Below are 23,814 nucleotides of genomic sequence, written 5' to 3' on the forward strand. Positions count from 1 at the left end.
CCAAGCTTAGCAAGCTATGAGTATTTTGCATAATAAAGAAAAATCAGGCTTTTTGCCATTTGGCAGTACTTTTCTTTTTTAAGTAGACTTGGAAACTCAAGGACAAATACACAGTAAATACATCTAACATCTGAGAATGCTTTTCTTCATGAATCTAAAGGATGCTAAGCAAACAAAACTTTCTAGGTCTTTTCTTGGTGCTCTAGAAGGTTAAAGACTAAGCAGGGATTTACTTTCTGTAAAACCTAATGCTTGGGCTGTGGTTCTTTTCAAGCCTCAGAATTTAATATGTCTTAGGAGAGTTGTAATTCAAACAATTACACAGCATTTACTTTACACCAGGCATTTGGTTTAATCATCACCATTAACTGTTCCAACATTTACATAGAAGAACTTTGAGGCTTAGAAAAGTTAATCGTATGCATTGTAGGGGCACACTGTCACTCAGGAGCAGAACTAGGACTCAACTTTAACAACTCTATGATTCCCTGTCCATTTGGGTATTTTTAGGAAAACTGATTGACATTCTCCCACCCCCATATTGCTCTTATTGTTATGGTTAACTGGGTGATAAGATTGTAACATTAAAGTTTGTTTTATTGTATATCATCTATATTTTATATCTTTATATTTTTAATATTGAAATATATTTATTTTATAATATCTTTCTAACATAAATTTCTGTATCTAATTTGATATATTTTTAAATATATAGCTTTCTTCTATACTAATGGAAATTATTAAATATTAAATTATTAAATATAAATTTTAAGTAGTTTATTTTTCTATTTTTATTTTATATTTTAAATGTGTTTAATAATTTAATATATAAATAGTAAATATATTAATTTAATATATAAATATTAAATTATTCAATATAAATGAAAATTATTAAATATAAAATTATTAATAATTAAAAGCGCCCTGTGTGCTTTTTTATTTTTCGGAAGCATGTGCAGATCTATGTGCATGTGGAAACCAGAGAAGAAACCTCAGGTATTATTTCTTGGGTATCTTCCATGTGGGTTTTGTTTTGTTTTGTTTTGTTTTGTTTGAGACAAGGCCTCCAACTGCCTCTTCAGGACTGGAATTACTAGCACATGCCACTAATATTCTTAACATGGGTGGGGTTTTCTATCTCCACCCCCCACCCCGCCCAGTCTACTTTTAGAGTTTAGTTTTAAATTACTACCTAAAAGTGCTGAGATAGAAACAATCTTTTTTGTTGTTTGGAAATTTTATACAAGATGTAATTCTTTTTAATCAGTTGCATTATCCTCCTCCCCACTTAAGTTTCCCCAGGCTCACTACCAGTTCTCTCTCCCAACTTCTTTTTGCCCCTTTCCCTGAGAGCACTGGGTGGTGCCTGTATGTGCAGGGTGTACATAGTGTGCACCTCCTGAACGTGTTATAGTGTCTCAGGGCCACGTCTCCAAAGATACTGATGTCCCCACCCCATAGCCATCAATTACCAGTAGCTCCTCATCTAGGGATGGGACTTGATGTGTTCCCTCTCCATGCTGGGATGACGGCTGCTTGATCTGCTGCAGATCTTGGTCATGGAGTTACAGCCACTGAATTTATGTGTGCAGTGGGGCTATCACCATATACTGCCTCTGTGATGCCACTACCTGTCACTCATACTCTTTCTGCTCCTGTTTCCATGATGGTCTCTGAGCCTTAGGGAGAGAATGAGATATAGCTGCCCAACTTAGAGGTGGGCACGTCACAGTCTTTTCTTCTCTGCACATTCACCAGGTGCTAGTGTCTGTATCAGTCATCATCTACTATTAAAAGAAGCTTCTTTGGTGAGGAAACCAAACCTGCGTTCTCTGCAAGTGCAGTAATAGCTCTTAACCACTGAGCCATCTCTCCAGATGTGTGTGTGTGTGTGTATACATATATATGCATAAACATATATGTATGTTATATATTCATATATACAAACATAAACAAATAAACATAAATACATACATACATATATATAAAACTTGGAATTTATTTTTATCTGCAGTAACAGATAAAGATAAAAATTCTAGGTAGTTGTATTCAAGTATATCTAAAGTCAAGGGTCAATGAGATGAGGATTTAAAATGTTCACTAAACTTCATAATTAAGAGATCATTATTGATCATATGGAAAATTATTCCCATGAGGTATTTTAACACTTAAATGGTGCTCTTCCTCCTTCCCTTCCCTGTTTTGGTCTTATAAAATAAGGGGTTAGGAGCATAGAAATCTGGGACACAAGACAATAGGGGCCTTAGCCTTAGAGAGGAATATAAGTACAGTATATGAGAAATGTTTGTAGTGAATGTGAGATTCAAAGAGCTATCTCTCATCAGCAGTCACAAGAGTCACAGAAGCAGGGACCAACTCATCCAGCTGTCTGTCCAGTGCCTGGCACACAACAGGCACCAGCGTTTACTTTGCTGGGTAGCAGAGCCAAATCACAGGCTCTGTTGCTCAAGCCTGGTCAGAGGTGCAGTTTCTAGATTTAGCCAGTTTTGGAAGTTTGAGACTTTTATTGTTTTATGAAAATTTAAATATATAATAAAAATAATTAGCTTTCCAGTATTAAGGCCATACTTGGTGATAGAGTGCTTGTTCCATATTTAAAGTGTATGAGGTTATGAGTGCGGTCCCAGGCAGGCAGGCAGGCAGGCAGGCAGGCACACACATGAATTCTTTTAGTGTGAGCCCTGCTTTTGAGGTCCATGTTTTCATAGTGCTGCCCATCTCTAGCTTTGATATCTTTTGTGGTGTGTGAGAGAAGTTCTACTTTGATTACTCTGTGTTAAAAATGCAAATTTTAATGTTTTTGTTAGAATTTGTGTCACCAATAAAGTCTTAACAATTTTTAATGAGAATATTAACCAGACCAGATTTCTGATCTGTGCCTGTACTTTTTCATAAGGTGAGCATTTATTTCTCTTGAGCTAGTTGTGATTAGATATGAGCTGCCTCATCTGACTTGCTTTCTTGTATTCTATTCAATACCTTTCTTAGTTTCTGTAATTTCAGTGATTCAAAAGACTCAGTGTCACATTAATGCAGCACAGGTGTTTAACGTTGGTAAGGCTTAATAGAATTCTTATGTAATGTTTGACAAATGAAATGTATGCATTAGCAAAACGATCACAGTGTTAGTAAAGCAAACTGTGGCCATCAAGCACTTCTGTTAAGATTTCTTTCTTGTTTTGGTTTCTATTTTGCAGACATACATGTTAGATTGAAATGAATTAGAAAGGTACGCAGTACTCTAGAACATGACCATGCAGCTTTTCTTTTAGGGTGGGGAATGAAGACCAGCAGCCTGAAGTTCCAGTCCTTTACCATGATGTGACATCCCTCCTGCTCATCCAGATCTTAATGATGCCACAACCCTTACATAAAGGTGGGTCTGTAATCCACTCTCAGGTTACTCTTGGAATATTTTGGAGATTCTAGGGACAAATAGGACATCCAGGCTGACAGAATGCTGTAAGAATGATGGAGAAAGGCTTTATCTGAGCAGTGAAGACCAACCTTAGATGTGGTGGGGCCAGCTGTGCACAGGCTGGACTCCTAACTGAATCTAACAGAGGAAGCAAGCTGTGCACCGCTCTTCACCCCCTCCAGTCCTCCCCCACTGCTCCTTCCCTACAGACCAATGGGACAAGGTGTCCTGTGTATCTGCTTCCTTGCTAGGACGGACTCTTCCTCAAACTGTAAATCAAGTAAAAACTTTCTTTAAAAAAAAGTAAAAGAAAGAAAAAATTTTAATGAAAGATAGTATGTTATTAGTATATTTTAATCACAACCAGGAAGGTGAGAGAGAAGTAAAGGTGTTTTTTTTTAAATTGTCAGTTTATTTGTTTATCAACAAGATGTATAATGCCTGAGGAAAGTACCTTAAATATTGTTTAAAAAAAAAAATGAGCGGGCAATGGTGGCGCACACCTTTAATCCCAGCACTTTAATCCAGGCAGAGGCAGGTGGATTTCTGAGTTCAAGGCCAGCCTGGTCTACAGAGTAAGTTCCAGGACAGCCAGGGCTACACAGAGAATTCCTGTCTCAAAAAATGAATGAATGAATGAATGAATGAAAGAAAGAAAGGAAGGAAGGAAGGAAGGAAGGAAGGAAGGAAGGAAGAAAGAAAGAAAGAAAGAAAGAAAGAAAGAAAGAAAGAAAGAAAGAAAGAAAGAAAGAAAGAAAGAAAGAAAATTTAAAAATAGAGCAAAGTATCACCTTTAATATCTCCACCAAATCTACCTGTTCACAATAAGTAATTACAGTTCTATTGAAAATGTGATATCCTATCATTTTAAATTAGTGTTAGCATCATAACTTTAGATGAACAACTTTATCATTAAATTAGCAACATTTTAAGTATCGCTCAATAGTTTTCATAGGTTTTACTTTAAAACATTTAAAATATTTTATCAGCTAATAAACCTTTTGTTTTGAAAAATTGGTTTATTGCTTTATTTTGTTTTGAGATAGGTTCCTACCTAATCTGGAATTTTATGTATAGACTAGGTTGGCCTGGAACTCAGAGATCCCCTTGCTTCTGCTGCCTTTTGAGTGCCAGGATTAATGGTGTGCTCCACTATGCCTTGCCCTGTTTTGTTGTTGTAAGTTACAGTATAATGTTGGTATAAAATGTTCCCCATGGAAAACATTCTTTGAGTATATTTCAGTTTTAATACAGTAATGTAATAAAATCGACCTAGTATAGGCAAATTATAATATTTCAAGTAAGTTATATTTGGTAAGTGGTAAAATATTATTAATATAAAAATCACATTCATAGCAATTCTGTGAATTTTGATTTAATTTTTGCTGCTGTTGATCTTTTTTGCAAGATACAGTTTCTTTGTGTAGCCCTGGCTGTCCTGGAGCTCACTCTGTCGACCAGGTTGGCCTCGAACTCAGAGATTCACCTGCCTCTGCCTTGAAGTGTTGGGATTAAACGCACATGCCACCAACACTTGGCTTGATTTAGTATTTTATTAAAATATTCACATAGCATGCAGTGTGCTACTTAGACATCTTTACAGTTATGATTCCACTGCCATTTAATACATCATTACCTTTACTAAGTTCCAAAAAATGTACTCAACACAAAAAGAGTGACTGTAGTCTCCTTTTAACATAGGTTAGGTGGGGCTTTTTGTTTTTGTTTTTTTGGGTTTTTGTTTGTTTGTTTGTTTGTTTTCAAGACAGCCCTGAATATATCCTGGAACTCACTCTGTAGAGCAGGCTGGCCTCGAACTCAGAAATCCACCTGCCTCTGCCTTCCAAGTGCTGGGATTAAAGGTGTGCGTCACCATCGCCTGGCAAGTTAGGTATTTTTAATATTTTTTTTTGTGGGATTGAATATAGCTTTATCCATTTATTTTATAGATTTTAAAACCTAAACTTGTCAAATAACCTAATTCAGCCTCTTTGTAAAATAGATTTTAAATTCTTTAATATGTTTATGTTGTCAAATAACCTAATTTAGTCTCTTTGTAAAATTTTAAATTCTTTAATATGTTTATGTGTATGGGGAAAATTTTGATTAGTTTTCATTAGTTTAAGGATCCTAGGGCTCATGGTGGCTTATTCCTAATGTATTCAAATAATACACAGTATATTATATTTTAAACTACAGAATGTTGCTTTGTCTTATATTTTAAGCATTTCAATATACATTTCCCTTATAGGTATAGTTTTATCATATAAACCCTAAAAGGGAAGACACTTGCTATGTAGAAGGAGCTAGACTTCAGTTAATAACACAGGACCATGCCTGCATGTTTGCAGAAAGGACTGTTGTCCTTAGCGCTTACTAAGACAGGAAAGAGTTCAGTGTGCTGAAATATTTAATCCTACAGATTCTATTCAGTAGACACAAACCCTAAAGTTGTGATCTAAAGTTAAGAAATTTAGATTTTCTTGGTTAAATAAATGGATTAGGCTAGATTGAGGGAAAAAGTCTGTATAAAATTTTATAATGTTATTAAATAAATGACCCTTAAATCATTCCTTAATATCATGGTTTTGTGAACAGATTTAATAAGCAAATGCTGGTTTAGTACTGAGTTGTGAAGTCATTGTCTACTTTGGTCAAAAAAACATTTTTAATGGCTGGAGAGATGGCTCAGTGGTTAAGAGCACTGACTACTCTTCTAGAGGTCCTGAGTTCAATTCCCAGCACCCAGGTGTAATTGGATCTGATGCCCTCTTCTGGTGTGTTTGACGATAGCTGCAGTGTACTCATATACATAAAATAAAAAACATTTTTAAATTTTCATTGTGATTCTGTGTACCCATGAATCACAATGAGTGACATGTGCACTGAATCGGGTACAGATTAGAGGAAAACCTACAGGACTTGGTTCTCTTCCTTCTGCAGTGGGGCCTGGGGATGAAATTCATCTTCAGTCTTGGTGGAAAGCACCTTTACCTGCAGAACCACTTCACAGGCATACGAAATGTCAGTGAACACCTACTGTGTGCCATGTTGATACACTGCTTTACTAGATACTAGAAATGCAAAGATGAATAAAATGTGGACTTGCCCTTGGGACTCAGTAGATGATTATCTAGTAGTCATTAAATTTACCTGTAAGTTAAATTAGTTCCAAAACTTGTACTTTAAAATTTCATAATAATGTGTGGTGTTTATCTGGGTTAGTCAGCTTTCTATTGTTGTGACAAACGATCAACTTTGAAAGAAGAGTTATTGTGACTCACAGAGTCCACCGTTTGCTGTATCTCACTGCTCTTGGGCCGGTGGAAAGGTAGTTCTCTGGTGGAAGGAAGGCTGGAGTAGATGAAGCTAACTCGTGGTGTTCATGAATCAGGGAGAAGAGGAAAAGGGACAGAGTCCCCAGTATACCACTGCTGCTATTGTGTATTAGACTTTGAGGGATGTTTAATATCTACAAAACTGTCAAGTATTTAAAACAACAAAAACCAAGCAGCACTGGGATTATATAGTGTTATATTCTTTATGATGCTTCCTATCAGGTTGATGTGACCACATAACTGCTGCTACTGCTTCCTCCTCTTTCTCCTCCTCCTCCTCCTCCTCTTCCTCTTCCTCTTCCTCCTCCTTCTCTTCTTCCTCTTCCTCTTCTTCCTCCTCCTCTTCCCCCCTCCTCCTTTTCTTCCTCCTCTTTCTCTTCCCTTCCCTACCCCAGACATGATTTCTTTATATATCCCTGGCTGCCTTCGAACTCACTATATAGATCAGGCTAGCCCTGAACTCACAGAGATCTGCCTGCCTTCATCTCTGATGCTGGGATGAAAGGTATGTGCCACCACATTAGACCTTTGATAGCTTCCTTAGACCAGGGCTTCTAAACTTAATTGTTGACTTCAGTGAATCCACAAATCTTGTAAAACTGTGTGGGAAAAGTTTGGCTGTGTCTATGCACATTTTTTTGAATAGTTGCACAGACCTTACCAGGTTTAAAAGTATGTTGAAGAATTTCCTAAGGATTTCTGGCCATAGACTAGAAATAATTCTATAATAAAGAAAAGCAGTAAGAAGTTGTCTTTTTAGTTATGGAAGTAACAGATTATATTTCTGAACAGTGGTTCCTTGTTTAAAGTTTCTGAAGTCACATATAGCAATATTTCATCAATAGATAATTATGATTACATAAGTGAATGCCAAAACTTGGAACTACAGGTGGCTTTAAAAACTGTCAGTTTAAGGATTTTTAAAAATGACTAAAAATAGGAAATAAGACTCCCCTCCCCCTTTAGTATTTGAGACAGGGTTTCTCTGTGTAACCCTGTGTCTTAGTCAGGTTTTCTATTCCCACACAAAACATCATGTCCAAGAAGCAATTAGAACTCACTCGGTGGACCAGGCTGGCTTGTGTGTGTGTGTGTGTGTGTGTGTGTATGTGTGTGTGTGTGTGTGTGTGTGTGTGTGTGTGCATGTGGGAGGGAGGGAGGGAGGGAGAGAGGGAGAGAGAGATTGATTGAGATTGAGAATTTTTTTTAAACCTTTTGGATTAAGTGAGCTCTGCTTAAATAGTTAAGAAGAAATTTGGTTCAAACTGATTGTAATAACATTTTACTGTTTTGATATTTATCAAGGTATTGATTTGTGTAAACTATGTAAAATGTATAGTGGTCATATTTAGGAAATACTTAGTCTGTTAATTGGGCAGAGCAGTTGTAGAATTCGGAATGTTTTTGATTTTTCAGACTGGCCTTGGGCTCAGTCCACAGGCAGAGCAGGCTTTGTACTTGCAGTCCTTTGCCTCGACCTCCTAAGTAGCTGGGATTACAGCCCTGCTCTGCCAGGTCACCCTTGTAGAAGACACTGCTTGTCACTGACACATCGTAGGCTGTGCCAATGGGAAAAGGGGAGAACCAGTCCCAGCATCTGCCCTCTTGTCACCATGACTGATGCTACAACTGAAGCAAGGAGCTAAAGCAACTTTTCCCTTCCATAAGCTGTTTATGTCACACAGTTGGCCATAGCAGCAGTAAGAACGAAGAACAAATATAGTTTCATTTTATTAACCACACTGAAAAATATCACGTACAGGGAAAGATGTAGGCATGTGGAATGTTTTTTTGGTTCACAATCTGTGCATTGCAAACAGCCGGTGTGGTCTCTTCCTGTTGCAGAGCACTTCAGCTGCATTGTGAAGGTTCTCTTCACCCTGCTCTACACACAGGCCCTGGCAGCACTCTCAGTTAAGGGCACTGAAGAGGATCGCTCAGCCTGGAAACACGCGGGAGCTCTTAAGAAGGTAGTTTCTTCCCTGAGTCCTCTCTCACTTCACAGTCAGGATGGCCATGTAAGGTGTGACAGAAGCTAATGACAGTATGTATTTAGCGTGGCTTGTGTGTGTGTGTGTATGTGTGTGTGTGTGTGTGTGTGTGAGTGAATGTTTTTGTTTTGCTTTTGTGGTGCTGGGATTTGAGTACAGGCCTCCTGAATGCTAGACAGGTGCTCTACCAGCAAGCTCCAGCCTAGCCCAAGAGTGATTATGAGAGTGACAGAATGAATACTTATGGTGGTGACGGGGAAATGTAAAAATGTTTTGTTGGCATGTTTTAATTGGGGTTACTGTTACTTTGATAAAAATGAAATGACCAAATTAGAAAAGAAGGGTTTATTTTATTTGGTTTGTATATCCTGAGTCACAGTAAACTGAAGGCAGCCAAGGTTGGAACTCAAAACCAGAAGAACACTGGAGGCAGAGCTGGTCAGAGAGAGGCCTTGGAGAAGTGCTGCCTAGCTTTGCTCAGCTTTGCCTTTTTTTTTTTTTTTTTTTAAATAGAACCCATGACCAACAACCAAGGGTACCCCACCCACAATGGAGTGCTTCCCCCCCCCCCCCCCCCCCCCCCGTCAATCAATCACTAATCAACAAAATGCACTACAGGCTTGCTTACAGCCCAATCTTAGGGAGGCATTTTCTCAGTTGAGGTTTCCTCCTCTTAGATGACATTAGCTTTGGTTAAGTTGACATAAAACTAACCAGGATATTGCACTGTTACTCATTGTTAGATACAGAAAGTATCCTAAATTTGGCCTCCATCAAATTTAATAGTGTTATTTTGACTTTGTAGTAACCTTTAAACTTAAGAGAAGTTATTTTTTAAAAAAAGTGTCAGTTCAAATTGTATCTCTTGGTTCAAACTAGCTAAATCCACTTATAAGTTCATGAAACGTATTGACTCTGGCCTTCACTGTTCTGACAGTTACTCCTAAATCACAATTACATGCACGGAAATTTAACAGTATATCAAAGGGCATTGTGTCTTAAGTTAGGGTGTTGGCCAGTTGCCCATCAGACTGAGCTTGGTATGCCAGTCTGCTTTTGAAGACAGATGTTATGTCCTTATACAAAGAATGGAAAAGTCTCTGAGCCTCAGCCTTCTTACAGGTAAACTGCAGGCTCAGATGTATGGCGTATTAGGGACTTGCCAGCATTTCTCGGAAAGGAAGGTGGAAGCTCAAACTGGCCTGGAGCCTGCCTCATATAAGGAGCCTGTACCCCTAGAGTACATGAAATGGTCCCTAAACAAACGCTTGAATACTTTTTGTTGTTTGTTGAAAGTAGGACCATAGAATCTGAAATATGCTTTAAGGACATGACCCCTACCCCAAAGTTCACAAAGCAATGCTTAGACAAAAGCTTTGAACCTACACTGATAGACTGTGTGTGTGTGTGTGTGTGTGTGTGTGTGTGTGTGTATACTTGTGCATATGGGTAGCTAAAGAGGGCAGAAAAAGGTGCCAGACTCCCTAGAACTATAGTTACTGATGGTTTTGAGATGCCCTTAGTATATGCTGGGAACTGAATTCAATCCTCTGTCAGAGTAGCAAGAGCTCACAACTACTGAGCCGTCCCTTCTGTCCTGTGCCTGTAGATTCTGATTTCATTCTTTGTTTAACCCATTGGCTTTTGCTACCTCTTCCCTAGTTTGTCAGTTCTTGATTGTAGAGTCCATGTTCTCCTTAGTTCTATCCTAAGCTTTGTTTGCTTACTCTTGCATTAGTCATAGGATGCCTGCATCTGTGTATGTGTAAAATACAGTGTCCTAAGCACACTGCTCACAGAAAAGGCATTGGGAAGAGGGTAAGAGCCGGAGGACAGCATGTCTGCAGGGAGGTTGTGTCTTCTGTATGTGGGAGGGAAGCTGCACTCAGGAAGGACAACAGTATGCTCACCTAATGGTGCACAGTTACATCCAGGTGACATGCCAAGGTGGGGGGTGGGGAGGCTCCCACAGCCTCACCCCAAGATGAAGAGTTGCAAGCAATTAGTGACTGTTGAGAGAATCAGTCTTCTCCAGGGACAAGCCCTCTGATAGTTATCTAATCTCAAGTGGACCCCGAAATTATTCATTCTCTCTCTCTCTCTCTCTCTCTCTCTCTCTCTCACACACACACACACACATACACACACACACACACACACACACACACACATACACACACCAATAATAGTTAAGAGGTTATGAGTGTGAGAACAAGTAAGGGGCATAGGGAATTAGATGAGGAAGAGGGAGTGTAATTATGTAAACACAGTACTTATGTAAAATTCTCAAAAGTTCCAACACTGCTCTGGTAAGAAAGAGTTGACAGTGTAAACCAATAAGCATTACATCAAGTCAGCTTTCTAGTATGATACAGAACTTTCTGTATGTGACAAGCTATTTGATATATATTTGATAATGGTTTTAAAACTTACTGTCAGGGCAGGTAATAGTGGTGCACACTTAATTCCAGCACTTGGGATTAAGTTCAAGATCTATAAGGTCAACAAAATGAGTTCCAGGACAGCCAGGACTACACAGAGAAACCAAAAAGCCAAAAGAGAAAAAAAAAAAAAATCAACAACCTTATTGTCACTAGTAACTTATTTCAGTGATCTGAGCATAAAATTATTCTTTAAAACTTTCCTTTTGGAATATTCTAGAAATATTTAATTCTATTTTTTGTTTGTTTGTTTGTTTGGGGTTTTTTTGGATTTGGTTTTTTTCGAGACAGGGTTTCTCTGTATAGCCCTGGCTGTCCTGGAACTCACTCTGTAGACCAGGTTGGCCTCGAATTCAGAAATTCGCCTGCCTCTGCCTCCCAGAGTGCTGGGATTACAGGTGTGTGCCACCACTGCCCAGCCTATATTTAATTCTAAAAAGTATACTAAACTTTGGAAGCTGGATTATGTTCTAATCTCATTGGCTAACATATAGCCAATCCATGGACTCACTCTCTCTCTCTCTCTCTCTCTCTCTCTCTGTGTGTGTGTGTGTGTGTGTGTGTGTTGAGATTTAAATTTAAACCTTTTGGATGAAGTGAGCTTTGTCTGAATATTTATGAAGTAATTTGATTCAAACAGATTTTAATAACATTTTACTGTCTTGATATTTATCAAGGTATTGATCTGTGTAAATTATGTGAAATGTATAGTGGTCATATTATGTATAGTGGTCATATTCAGGAAATATTTATTCCATTAATTGGGTAAGAATAAGGCAACTCACACTATGAAGAGCAGTTGTAGAACTAGGAATATTTTTGTAGTTTAGAATTAGAACACAGTATACATGAATGGGCACAGTAGAAATCAGAAGAAAAATTTTAAATAAGAATTTGATTATTAAAAAGTAAAAATAAAAAAGCATGTTCAGTCAAGTTCCAAAGCCAGAAGCTCCAAAATTATCAGGATAAATTCCATGCATTAGCTAGAAGACGTTTGTTGCTAGAGTTTCATTTTGAAGAAGAATTTGTAGGAACTAGAAAGCATAGTGGACCTGGCAGAGTTCACAATCTAGGGGCAAAGGGTCCAGCAGCATGGATGAAGCGCTGAGTCTAAAAGGACAGTGTCATCAAGTCACAGAGCTGTGGTCCAGGCTCTGAGTGCTGTCAGGCTTAGGATGGCGAGGTGCAGCCCAGTGGAAGAGTGCTGGTCTAGCATGCCTAAGCCCTGGGTTTGATCCTTAGAGGGAAACACTTGGCTGACAGGGAACAGTATGTGTGCATGCTGGTATGAAATGCAAAGTAATTTAAGATTTAATTAATAAAAATAACAGTAAGAGTTCAGGACATACCTACATTTCCTGGTATTTACTCTTTATATTTTAAAAGTATAGTTAGTGAGTAGAATGACATCATAGAAAGATATTTCTTCTGATTTATATACATTAGTATTATGATTTGTATATCTGTACTATTTTTAATATATCAGTAAGAGATACAACTCTCTGATATAAAGATCTTAGTTGAAAATTTTAATTTATAACTTTTTCTTTTCTTACAAAAATGGAAGTGGTTATTGTTATTAAACTTCATTTATAGAACATTATTTAATGTGGTTATTTATTGTGTGATAAATATTTTATGATGCATTTTTACAGTAAACTTAAAAAATCTTTAAGAAATTTGTAAATTTTTAAAATTTCATATGAAATTATTTATGCCACTGTCAGGAGGCTATTTATATACACTTTTACATGACTTTTCAGATTGCAAACATTTTTTCATATGATTCAAATTTGTTGTATTTGTTGCCTGTAAAGTTATTTCTGATTCAGTGCTCCCTAGGTCAGGCAACTCCTTAGGATAAGTTCTCAGCAGTGGAAGGTGTGTATGTGTGTGTGTGTGTGTGTGTGTGTGTGTGTGTGTGTATACATGTACATATGTGTGTATGTGTATATGTATATACAGACATAGATTGTGTGTACATGTGTGTATACAATTATACATAAAAATTACATAATGTATATTATTCTACAAATAAATATGCACTACATTCTGTCTTTTAAAGACATAACTAGAATAATTTTAACCACCTACTCAATTTAATTGTGATTCCAGAGTTAACCTGAATTTAGAAGAAATGAAATTCATGTGTTTGAGATATAATTCAATTACAGTTTCACTGCACAAAGGATATTATTTCCAGTGAACTTTCTTTTGTAATTTCTCAGTACCCCATGTAAAATTAATATTTTCATTCCTCCCAGAATACATGTGATGCAGATAAGTCTTCGGAAGTGCTGCTGAGCTTTGTCATAAGTGAGCTGTCTAAAGGGAGGTTATATTGTGAAGAAGATGCTCAGGAGTGCGCAATGGTATGTCTGTTAACTTAGACCCACCCCATTGCCACAGGAGTAAACCTTTGAAAAGCTGCATCCATTGAATTCTTCCATTTTTCTTTTTTAACTTTAGGTCAGTCCTATTGCTTGGTCTCCTGAGTCCATGGAAAGATACATACAGGATTTCTGCTTACCTTTCCTCAGGGTCAGCAGCCTGCTTCAGCACCACCTCTTTGGGGAAGATTTACCCAGCTGCCAGGTATCATTTGATCTTGTTGTTATAGTAGGCTGATTTCCAAGTCATACTGATGCATAGTAGACTCTCTTTGTCTCTTAGTATGCAGACTGTGCTATGAGGATATGCTACTTTTCCTCAGAAGACTAGATGTCCCGAATATTAACTATTTTTATGTTACTTGCAACTCCCCCCCACCCCCCACCCCCTGTTGATAACATTGCTAATTTGGGATGGTTGAGCAGTTTTAGACCAGGTTAGTATAAATTCAGGCCGAATGCTTGAGAAAGAATGGTGTTCATTCTGTTGGGACTTTTATCACTGGCATTACGTGCTTTTAATACTCATTTAAATGGTGCATTGCTCAGAAGAGTGGCTGTTAGACCATGTGGCAGGATTTAGGTTTTTATGGAAATAAAATGTTTGCTTTTTAGATAATTGTGTTAAAAGTTGGGTGACTGAATTACTGCAGGTTTAATTTAGTTCGTAGAGTTGTGAGTCAAAACAACAGGCAAGAGAGAAACAAGGGCAGGAGACTCAAGTGTGTGTATGTGTTGACTTGGTCCTGACTTGAACTCAAGGAATTTGATGTAGAAATTACAACTCACCATATTTATGGCCTTTGAAGCCTGAATTATATCAGATTAAAATAGCTCTTCTGTTTCTTTTGTCTTGAGTTATTAAATGTGATGTTAAGCAATTAGATAGTTTTGGTTTTTATCAAGTGTTCCAAGGTTAACTATGTATTTGCTACTATTACCATTTTCTTAGAGTTATAAGATGTTATCAAACTTAAAATATTTAAGCATGAGATACTTTTTTCTTTTCTTTCCTTTCCTTTCCCTTTCCATTTTCCTTTCCCTTTCCCTTTCCTTTTCTTTATTTCTTTCCTGAGTTTTTTGGCTTCTTAAAAAAATCTTAATTTATAGAAGGCTTGTTTTCTGACATGCAGAACATTTTTAAACATGAAGATTGCCCACGGAAAGTCAGCATCTCCCTTTACCATTGAGCTTCCCGTGCACAGCAGGCTCCTAACTGGGTTGTTCTGTGCTTGCTACTTTATACTGCTGCTTCCATTGGTTGTATTAGTGGGTAATTCCCCCTCTAACTTAGAAGGGACTTGGAGGCAGACGCTCTGGATCTGGCCATTGAAAGCTGGTATGGCATTTGTGTCTGCATTCAGTGCCTATTCCAGAGCAACAGATGTGTATGCAGACTGAGAGAAACATGCTCAATTAGGCATATTTTGATAGAGTCAGAAAGAGATTAAAGCTAGCACTCTCTACTGTTAAACCTTCTCTCCAGCCTCATATGTAATTTAAAAAAATATTACTAAAGCTAATGAACAAGTTTAACAAAGTTTCAGGATATAAAAAAATGTTTTAAAATTCATTTTATTTCTTTGCTTTGCAAATAATTAATTAAAAATGAATATAGGCCAGGTGTGGTGGTACATGCCTTCATTTTAAGCCATTGGGGGTAGGGGGCAGGCAGATCTCTGAGTTCTTGGTCAGCTTGTTCTACAAAATGAATGCCAGGCCAGTCAAGGATACATAGACTCTGTCTCAAGATAAATAGATATAACTAAGTATAAATAAAAATGAAGTTAGCAAGTAATTTTATTGCCACAGAGGATATAAACCTATTATAGAGTTAGCATGTGCCAGTGGGTCTCTGCTGCACTTCTGAGCATGTCATGTTGCAAATAGTGGCAAAGGACTGCATCTAGCATGCATCAAAAATCTTGAAACTCAGTAATAAAAATTAAAACCCAACATAAAAATGAGCATAAATATTAGACACTTTGTGAAAGGAATATATATGAATATATATGAATGGCCAACAAGAAAAATGCTCGTGCATTGCTCCCTGAAGAAGCCCAAGCTAACATGAGCTTGGTTCATGATAGTGAAGATTGTAAAATAACTTGGTTCATGATAGTGAAGATTGGTTCAGACATCTAGGAATATACAAATGAAATTTAATACATCTATATAGTAGACTAAGCTATTAAAAGTATCTGGTTGTCATGGCATATACTGGTAGGATATATATGCCAAAAGGCAGAGGCAGGAGGATCATGCATCCCAGGACAGCCTGGGCTACACCTTGTCAGATGAGTGACTCATACCTTTAACCCTAGTACTTGGGAGGCGTAGGCATGCAGATGTTTGTACATTCCAGGTCAGCCTGCTCTACTGAGTGTGTCCTTGGCCAGCCAGGACTGCAGAGTGAGACCCTGTCTCCAGCAGGGGAGTAAAGCCTAGAACACTGATACACACAGTCACAGGCATGGATCAGACACAAAAGTCTGTACTCTGTGATTCCATTTATATGAAAAAAAATTAAAGCTAAAAGCTGTGATTGTAGAAAGGATGTCAGTGGTGGCTTGGTTGTCAGGAGAATGGACTAATTAACTGCATAGGGACACAATGGATATTGGGAGTGATGGACTTGTTCAAAAATTACTAGTGGGCACATTATATGCACATGTGAAATTCACTGAGCAATGCCTAGGTTGAATGTATTTCATGGCATATAAGGCGTACTCTGGTAAAGCAGCCTTTTAAAGTCAGTTCTTTGTCTAGTTGTATAAAATGGAGGATCTGTAGTTTCAACTTGCATTGTGATATTTAAGCTTAGTTTCTTCTTTGACATAGAGTTTGAAATGTTGTACTTCATTTATAAAATTAGTTCAGTTATATATGACTGTGTGCTAAGCCCTGGTAGGCAGACCTGGTCTCATAGGGAGGTGAGGTTATTTTTAAAGTTATTAGTTTAATACACACACACACACACACACACACACACACACACACACATGCACGCACACACATGCACGCACACACAGACGCGCGCGCACACTGAAAGATTTTCAAAGTATGGAACGGTTGGTTTATCTTTTGAGTAGAATAGGAATTGATCCAGCAAACAAGGAGAAGAGATCCTCTAGACTCCAATATAATCTTGATTAAATAAAGAGGGTCTGAAAGTTCTATATTTGTGCTTACAAGACTAACATCTTTAAAAGAAAGCTTAAGGGGGCTGGTGGTATGGCTCAGTTGAAGAGGTCTTGCCTGGCGTGCACAGAGCCTTGTGTTCAGTCCCAGTTCTTGGGAGATAGAGGCAAGAGGACCAAAAGTTTAAGGTTACAGCTATTTAGGGGATGTGAGATGAACCTGGTATGTGAGGTTTTGTCTCAGAAAGAAAATAAAATGTTTGAAGTCAGTCTGGTTTAGAGTCCAGGCCAGCCATGGTGACATAATATGAGCCTGTCTCAAAAAGGGGGAGAAAGAAATGAATATGTTATTCATTCTAATTTCTCTAGTTCTTTTATTAGTGAACAGAGATTCAGATCTGACAGATCATTCTATAAATTTTTAAGATGCACACCACACACCATCACCTCACTTAAATTTTTTTCTTTTTTTATTCGATATATTTTTTAATTTACATTTCAAATGATTTCCCCTTTTCTAGACCCCCACTCCCTGAAAGTCCCATCAGTCCCCTTCCCTCCCCCTGTTTTTCCACCCAAACCTTCCCACTTCCCTGTTCTGGTTTTGCCCCATACTGCTTCACTGAGTCTTTCCAGAACCAGGGGCCACTCCTCCGTTCTTCTTGTACCTCATTTGATGTGTGGATTATGTTTTGGGTATTCCAGTTTTCTAGGTTAATATCCACTTATTAGTGAGTGCATACCATGATTCATCTTTTGAGTCTGGGTTACCTCACTTAGTATGATGTTCTCCAGCTCCATCCATTTGCCTAAGAATTTCATGAATTCATTGTTTCTAATGGCTGAATAGTACTCCATTGTGTAGATATACCACATTTTTTGTATCCACTCTTCTGTTGAGGGATACCTGGGTTCTTTCCAGCATCTGGCAATTATAAGTAGTGCTGCTATGAACATAGTAGAACATGTATCCTTATTACATGCTGGGGAATCTTCTGGGTATATGCCCAGGAGTGGTATAGCAGGATCTTCTGGAAGTGAGGTGCCCAGTTTTCTGAGGAACCGCCAGACTGATTTCCAGAGTGGTTGTACCAATTTGCAACCCCACCAGCAGTGGAGGGGTCCTCTTTCTCCACATCCTCGCCAACATCTGCTGTCTCCTGAATTTTTAATCTTAGCCATTCTGACTGGTGTAAGGTGAAATCTCAGAGTTGTTTTGATTTGCATTTCCCTAATGACTAATGAAGTTGAGCATTTTTTAAGACGCTTCTCCGCCATCTGAAATTCTTCAGGTGAAAATTCTTTGTTTAACTCTGCACTCCATTTTTTAATAGGGTTATTTGGTTTTCTGGAGTCTAACTTCTTGAGTTCTTTATATATATTGGATATTAGCCCTCTATCTGATGTAGGGTTGGTGAAGATCTTTTCCCAATTTGTTGGTTGCCGATTTGCCCTTTTGGTGGTGTCCTTTGCCTTACAAAAACTTTGTAATTTTATGAGGTCCCATATGTCAATTCTTGATCTTAGAGCATAAGCTATTGGTGTTCTGTTCAGGAACTTTCCCCCTGTACCGATGTCCTCAAGGGTCTTCCCCAGTTTCTTTTCTATTAGCTTCAGAGTGTCTGGCTTTATGTTGAGGTCCTTGATCCATTTGGAGTTGAGCTTAGTACAAGGAGACAAGGATGGATCAAGTCCCATTCTTCTGCATGCTGACCCCCAGTTGAACCAGCACCATTTGTTGAAAAGGCTATCTTTTTTCCATTGGATGTTTTCCACACCTTTGTTGAGGATCAAGTGGCCATAGGTGTGTGGGTTCATTTCTGGATCTTCAATCCTGTTCCATTGATCCGCCTGCCTGTCACTGTACCAATACCATGCAGTTTTTAACACTATTGCTCTGTAGTATTGCTTGAGGTCAGGGATACTGATACCCCCAGAATTTCTTTTATTGTTGAGAATAGTTTTAGCTATCCTGGGTTTTTTGTTATTCCAGATGAATTTGAGGATTGATCTTTCTAGTTCTGTGAAGAATTGAGTTGGGATTTTGATGGGTATTGTGTTGAATCTGTATATTGCTTTTGGCAAAATGGCCATTTTAACTATATTAATCCTGCCGATCCATGAGCATGGGACGTTTTTCCATTTTTTGAGGTCTTCTTCCACTTCCTTCTTCATAGTCTTGAAGTTCTTGTCATACAGATCTTTCACATGTTTGGTAAGAGTCACCCCAAGGTACTTTATACTGTTTGTGGCTATTGTGAAGGGGGTCATTTCCCTAATTTCTTTCTCAGCCTGCTTATCCTTTGAGTATAGGAAGGCTACTGATTTGCTTGAGTTGATTTTATAACCTACCACTTTGCTGAAGTTGTTTATCAGCTGTAGTAGTTCTCTAGTGGAGTTTTTTGGTTCACTTAGGTAGACTATCATATCATCTGCAAATAATGATAGTTTGACTTCTTCCTTTCCAATTTGTATCCCTTTGACTTCCTTATGTTGTCTAATTGCCCGAGCTAGTACCTCAAGTAAAATATTGAAAAGAGAAAGGGGGCAGCCCTGTCTAGTCCCTGATTTTAGTGGGATTGCTTCAAGTTTCTCTCCATTTAGTTTGATGCTGGCTACCGGTTTGCTGTATATTGCTTTTACTATGTTTAGATATGGGCCTTGAATTCCTGTTCTTTCCAAGACTTTAAGCATGAAAGGATGCTGAATTTTGTCAAATGCTTTTTCAGCATCCAATGAAATGACCATGTGGTTTTTTTCTTTGAGTTTGTTTATGTAGTGGATTGCATTGATGGATTTCCGTATATTGAACCAACCCTGCATCCTTGGGATAAAGCCTACTTGATCATGGTGGATGATTATTTTGATGTGTTACTGGATTCGGTTGGCAAGAATTATATTGAGTATTTTTGCATCGATGTTCATAAGGGAAATTGGTCTGAAGTTCTCTTTCTTTGTTGGATCTTTGTGTGGTTTTGGTATCAGGATAATTGTGGCTTCGTAGAAGGAATTGGGTAGTGTTCCTTCTGTTTCTATTTTATGGAATAGTTTGAAGAGTATTGGTGTTAGGTCTTCTTTGAAGGTCTGATAGAATTCTGCACTGAAACCATCTGGTCCTGTGCTTTTTTTGGTTGGAAGACTTTCTATGACCCAGTTGTGTTGAGTATAGGCTTTTGTAGTAGGATCTGATGATTTTTTGGATTTCGTCAGTTTCTGTTGTTATATCCCCCTTTTCATTTCTAATTTTGTTAATTTGGATACTTTCTCTGTGCCCTTTGGTCAGTCTGGCTAAGGGTGTATCTATCTTGTTGATTTTCTCAAAGAACCAGCTCCTGGATTCGTTGATTCTTTGTATGGTTTTCTTTGTTTCCACTTGATTGATTTCAGCCCTGAGTTTGATGATTTCCTATCTTCTACTCCTCTTGGGGGAATTGGCTTCTTTTTGTTCCAGGGCTTTCAGGTGTGTCGTTATGCTGCTAGTGTATGCTCTCTCCGTTTTCTTTTTGGAGGCACTCAGGGCTATGAGTTTTCCTCTTAGCACTGCTTTCATTGTGTCCCAAAGATTTGGGTTTGTTGTGCCTTCATTTTCATTAAATTCTAAAAAGTCTCTGATTTCTGTCTTTATTTCTTCTTTGGCCACGGTGTCATTGAGTAGAGTATTGTTCAGCCTCCATGTGTACGTGGGCTTTCTGTTGTTTTTGTTGCTGTTGAAAACCACTCTTACACCATAGTGATCTGATAGGAGGCATGGGATTAGTTAGATCTTCTTGTATTTGTTGAGGTCTGTCTTGTGACCAATTATATGGTCGATTTTGGAGAAGGTACCATGAGGTGCTGAGAAAAAGGTATATTCTTTTGCTTTAGGGTGAAATGTTCTATAAATATCAGTCAAATCCAATTGGTCCAAAGCTTCAATTAGTTTTACTGTGTCCCTGTTTAGTTTCTGTTTTCCTGATCGGTCCATTGAGGAGAGTGGAGTGTTGAAGTCCCCCACAATTATTGTGTTAGGTGAAATGTGTGCTTTGAGCTTTAGTAAAGTTTCTTTTATGAATGAGGGTGCCCTTGCATTTGGCTCATAGATGTTCAGAATTGAAAGTTCTTCTTGGTGGATTTTTTCCTTTGACCAGCAAGAAGTGTCCCTCCATGTCTCTTTTGATGACTTTAGGTTGAAAGTCAATTTTATCTGATATTAGAATGGCTACTCCCGCTCGTTTCCCGAGACCATTGGCTTGTAAAATTGTTTTCCAGCCTTTTACCCTAAGGTAGTTTTTGTCTTTGACATTTAGGTGTGTTTCCTGTATGCAGCAAAATGTAGGGTCCTGTTTCCTTATCCAGTCTGTTAGTCTATGTCTTTTTATTGGGGAATTGAGTCCATTGATGTTAAGAGATATTAAGGAATAGTGATTATTACTTCCTGTCATTTTTGATGTTATTTTTATATTTGAGTGGTTATCTTCTTTTGGGTTTGATGACGGAAGGTTACTATCTTACTTTTTCCAGGGTGTAGTTTCCCTCCTTGTATTGGAGTTTTCCTCCTATTATTCTTTGTAGAGCTGGGTTTGTGGAAAGATATTGTGTAAATTTGGTTTTGTCATGGAATGTCTTGGTTTCTCCATCTATTGTGATTGAGAGTTTTGCTGGGTATAGTAGTCTTGGCTGACATTTGTGTTCTCTTAGAGTCTGCATGAGATCTGCCCAGGATCTTCTAGCTTTCATGGTCTCTGGTGAGAAGTCTGGTGTGATTCTGATAGGTCTTCCTTTATATGTTACTTGGCCTTTTTCTCTTACTGCCTTCAATATTCTTTCTTTGTTTAGTGCATTTGGGGTTTTAATTATTATGTGGCAAGGGGTATTTCTGCTCAGGTCCAGTCTGTTTGGAGTTCTGTAGACTTCTTGTATATTCATGGGCATCTCTCTCTTTAAGTTGGGAAAGTTTTCTTCCATAATTTTGTTGAAGATATTTGCTGGCCCTTTCATTTGTAAATCTTCACTCTCATCTATACCTATAATCCTTAGGTTTGGTCTTCTCATTGTATCCTGGATTTCCTGGATGTTCTGGGATACAAGCTTTTTGCATTTTGTATTTTCTTTGACTGTTGAGTCAATGGTTTCTATGGTATCTTAGGCATCTGAGATTCTTTCTTCCATCTCTTGTATTCTGTTGTTTATATTTGCATCCCTGGCCCCTGACTGCTTCTCAAGGTTTTCTATCTCCAAAGTTGTCTCCCTTTGTGATTTCTTAGTTGTTTTTACTTCTGTTTTTAGGTCCAGAATGGTTTTGCTCAGTTCCATCATTTGTTTGTTTGTGTTTTCCTGTAATTCTTTAAGAGATTTTTGTGTTTCCTCTTTCATGACTTCTGCCTCTTGACTCAGGTTCTCCTGCATTTCTTTAAGTTTTTTTTTTGCCTTTCTTCTTTATTGGCTTCTATCTCTTGAGCCTTATTCTCCTGCATTTCTTTAAGTGATTTTTGTGTTTCCATTATACGGGTTTCTAGCTTATTCATGTTCCCCTGTATTTCTTTAAGAGATTCATTTATGTCCTTTTTGTGTTCTTCTAGCAGCATCATGACCAGTGATTTTAAATCCAAATCTTGTTTCTCTGGTGTGTTGACATAACCAGGACTTGCTGATGTTGGAGAGTTTGGTTCAGATGCTGCCATATTGCCTAGATTTCTGTTAGTAGCATTCCTGCGTTTGCCCTTTGCCATCTTGTTCTCTGAAGTTAGTTGGTCTTGTCTCTGGCTGGTGTTTGAGCCTCCTCGGGGGCTCTGGGGCTATTTATGCAACACTGGTTGACAGGGTTTCCCCTGTTGCAGATTGCTGATATGCTGTCCTCCTCTTGGGTGCCCTTGCAGCCCTAGTGTGCTTTGCCCCAGATTGTGTCTGTGAACCAGATGTTGCCCGTTTGCTCCTTCAGGGAGTGCTGAGGGTGTATGCTGTGGGGACCTTTTCTGTGTGCTGATCACTCTGCTGGGCAGCTGATCTCCCAACCAGGTTGGTGCACACAAGGCTAGCCTAGCTGCTCAGGCCCTGAGTCTAGGTAAAAGCCTGGGAGGCCAAGGTCGGAGCAAAGTTCCCCTCGGGCTCTGACTCTTAATTGTGTCTGTCAGGTGGCCAGGATGGCAGGCGTGCGTGCTCTCCCTGAAAGTGCTGGCAGAGTCTGCTGCACTAACAACCTCCTGGCCGGTTTGACACACAGATGGCCCACCGAGCAGCCCAGTTCTTGGGGTCATTCTAGGGCCTGTTGGGGCCTAGACCCCCCCCCCCCACACACACACACACTATGTTAGCCTTGGGCTATGCCTGTTAGCGGGCTTTGCCTGCTAGAGCTCTCTGGTGTCCTGTAGGCAAAATGGTGCGCTCCGGGCTTGGGCAAAAAACCTCCTGGCTGGGTTGGCATCCTGATGGCCCCCCGAACAGCAGGTTATGTTTGAGTACCTCAGTCTGTCTGATCTCTCTGGAGTCTGAGAACCAAGATGGAGGCGAGTCTCTCGTGACTGGCAGGAGACAGAACCTCACTTAAATTTTCTTTGTTTCATGTGTATTGAGAGCCCAAGAAACTTCTTTAGCTCTTCTTTCTGTGACCTCTGTGATTTGTGTTGTTCTCTGTGTACACTGGCCAGCAGCCCACCACAGCCCTGTCCTTGGCTAATGAGCAGATACAGAGCTGCCCAGCACCCTGTCACTCCACCCAGTGCTGGTTGTTGACACATCGTCTCACTGCTGATACTCCGTGCTACCTTCAAAGTCTCTCTTCAAACTTGAACCTTCATGTTTCCAGATTCCAGGGCTGCCCGTCACACCCAGATCGATGTGTGCATCTTAAACCCAAAATAGCTCTTTTGTTATCTAAAGAGCTTTTGTAGAGTTGTTAATACCTGTGAACTATTCATCAGATTTGTGCAGCTGTATAAAAGAAGCAGCTGTTGAGCCGTGCAGGAGTTACATTTCAGAGATAAGTATTTGGAGGATACTTGGGTAAGGTAAGGAAGGAGCCTCTCCTTCCGTTGCCTGTGCTCCCTGCACTTGTTCTCAGGTGCCGTGGTTTCCTACTGGCCCAAAGTCATTGGTG

General features: G+C 38.8%; 1 protein-coding gene across 5 annotated transcripts in view; it reads left to right on the forward strand.

Annotated features, from left to right (window-relative positions):
* Ubr3 (ubiquitin protein ligase E3 component n-recognin 3) overlaps window positions 1-23,814 on the forward strand; it is a 151,511-nt gene that overhangs the window by 122,144 nt on the left and 5,553 nt on the right. For 3 of the 5 annotated variants that reach the window (XM_052182654.1, XM_052182655.1, XM_052182657.1), the window contains exons 32-35: window positions 3,282-3,397; window positions 8,623-8,747; window positions 13,477-13,584; window positions 13,682-13,807. In XM_052182654.1, coding sequence (XP_052038614.1) covers window positions 3,282-3,397; window positions 8,623-8,747; window positions 13,477-13,584; window positions 13,682-13,807 — 475 coding nt within the window. The remainder of the gene's footprint in view (window positions 1-3,281; window positions 3,398-8,622; window positions 8,748-13,476; window positions 13,585-13,681; window positions 13,808-23,814) is intronic. The other 2 variants (XM_052182656.1, XM_052182658.1) reach the window with 1 other exon arrangement.

Source organism: Apodemus sylvaticus, chromosome 5 (assembly GCF_947179515.1).
Source record: "Apodemus sylvaticus chromosome 5, mApoSyl1.1, whole genome shotgun sequence".
Lineage (NCBI taxonomy): Eukaryota > Metazoa > Chordata > Mammalia > Rodentia > Muridae > Apodemus > Apodemus sylvaticus.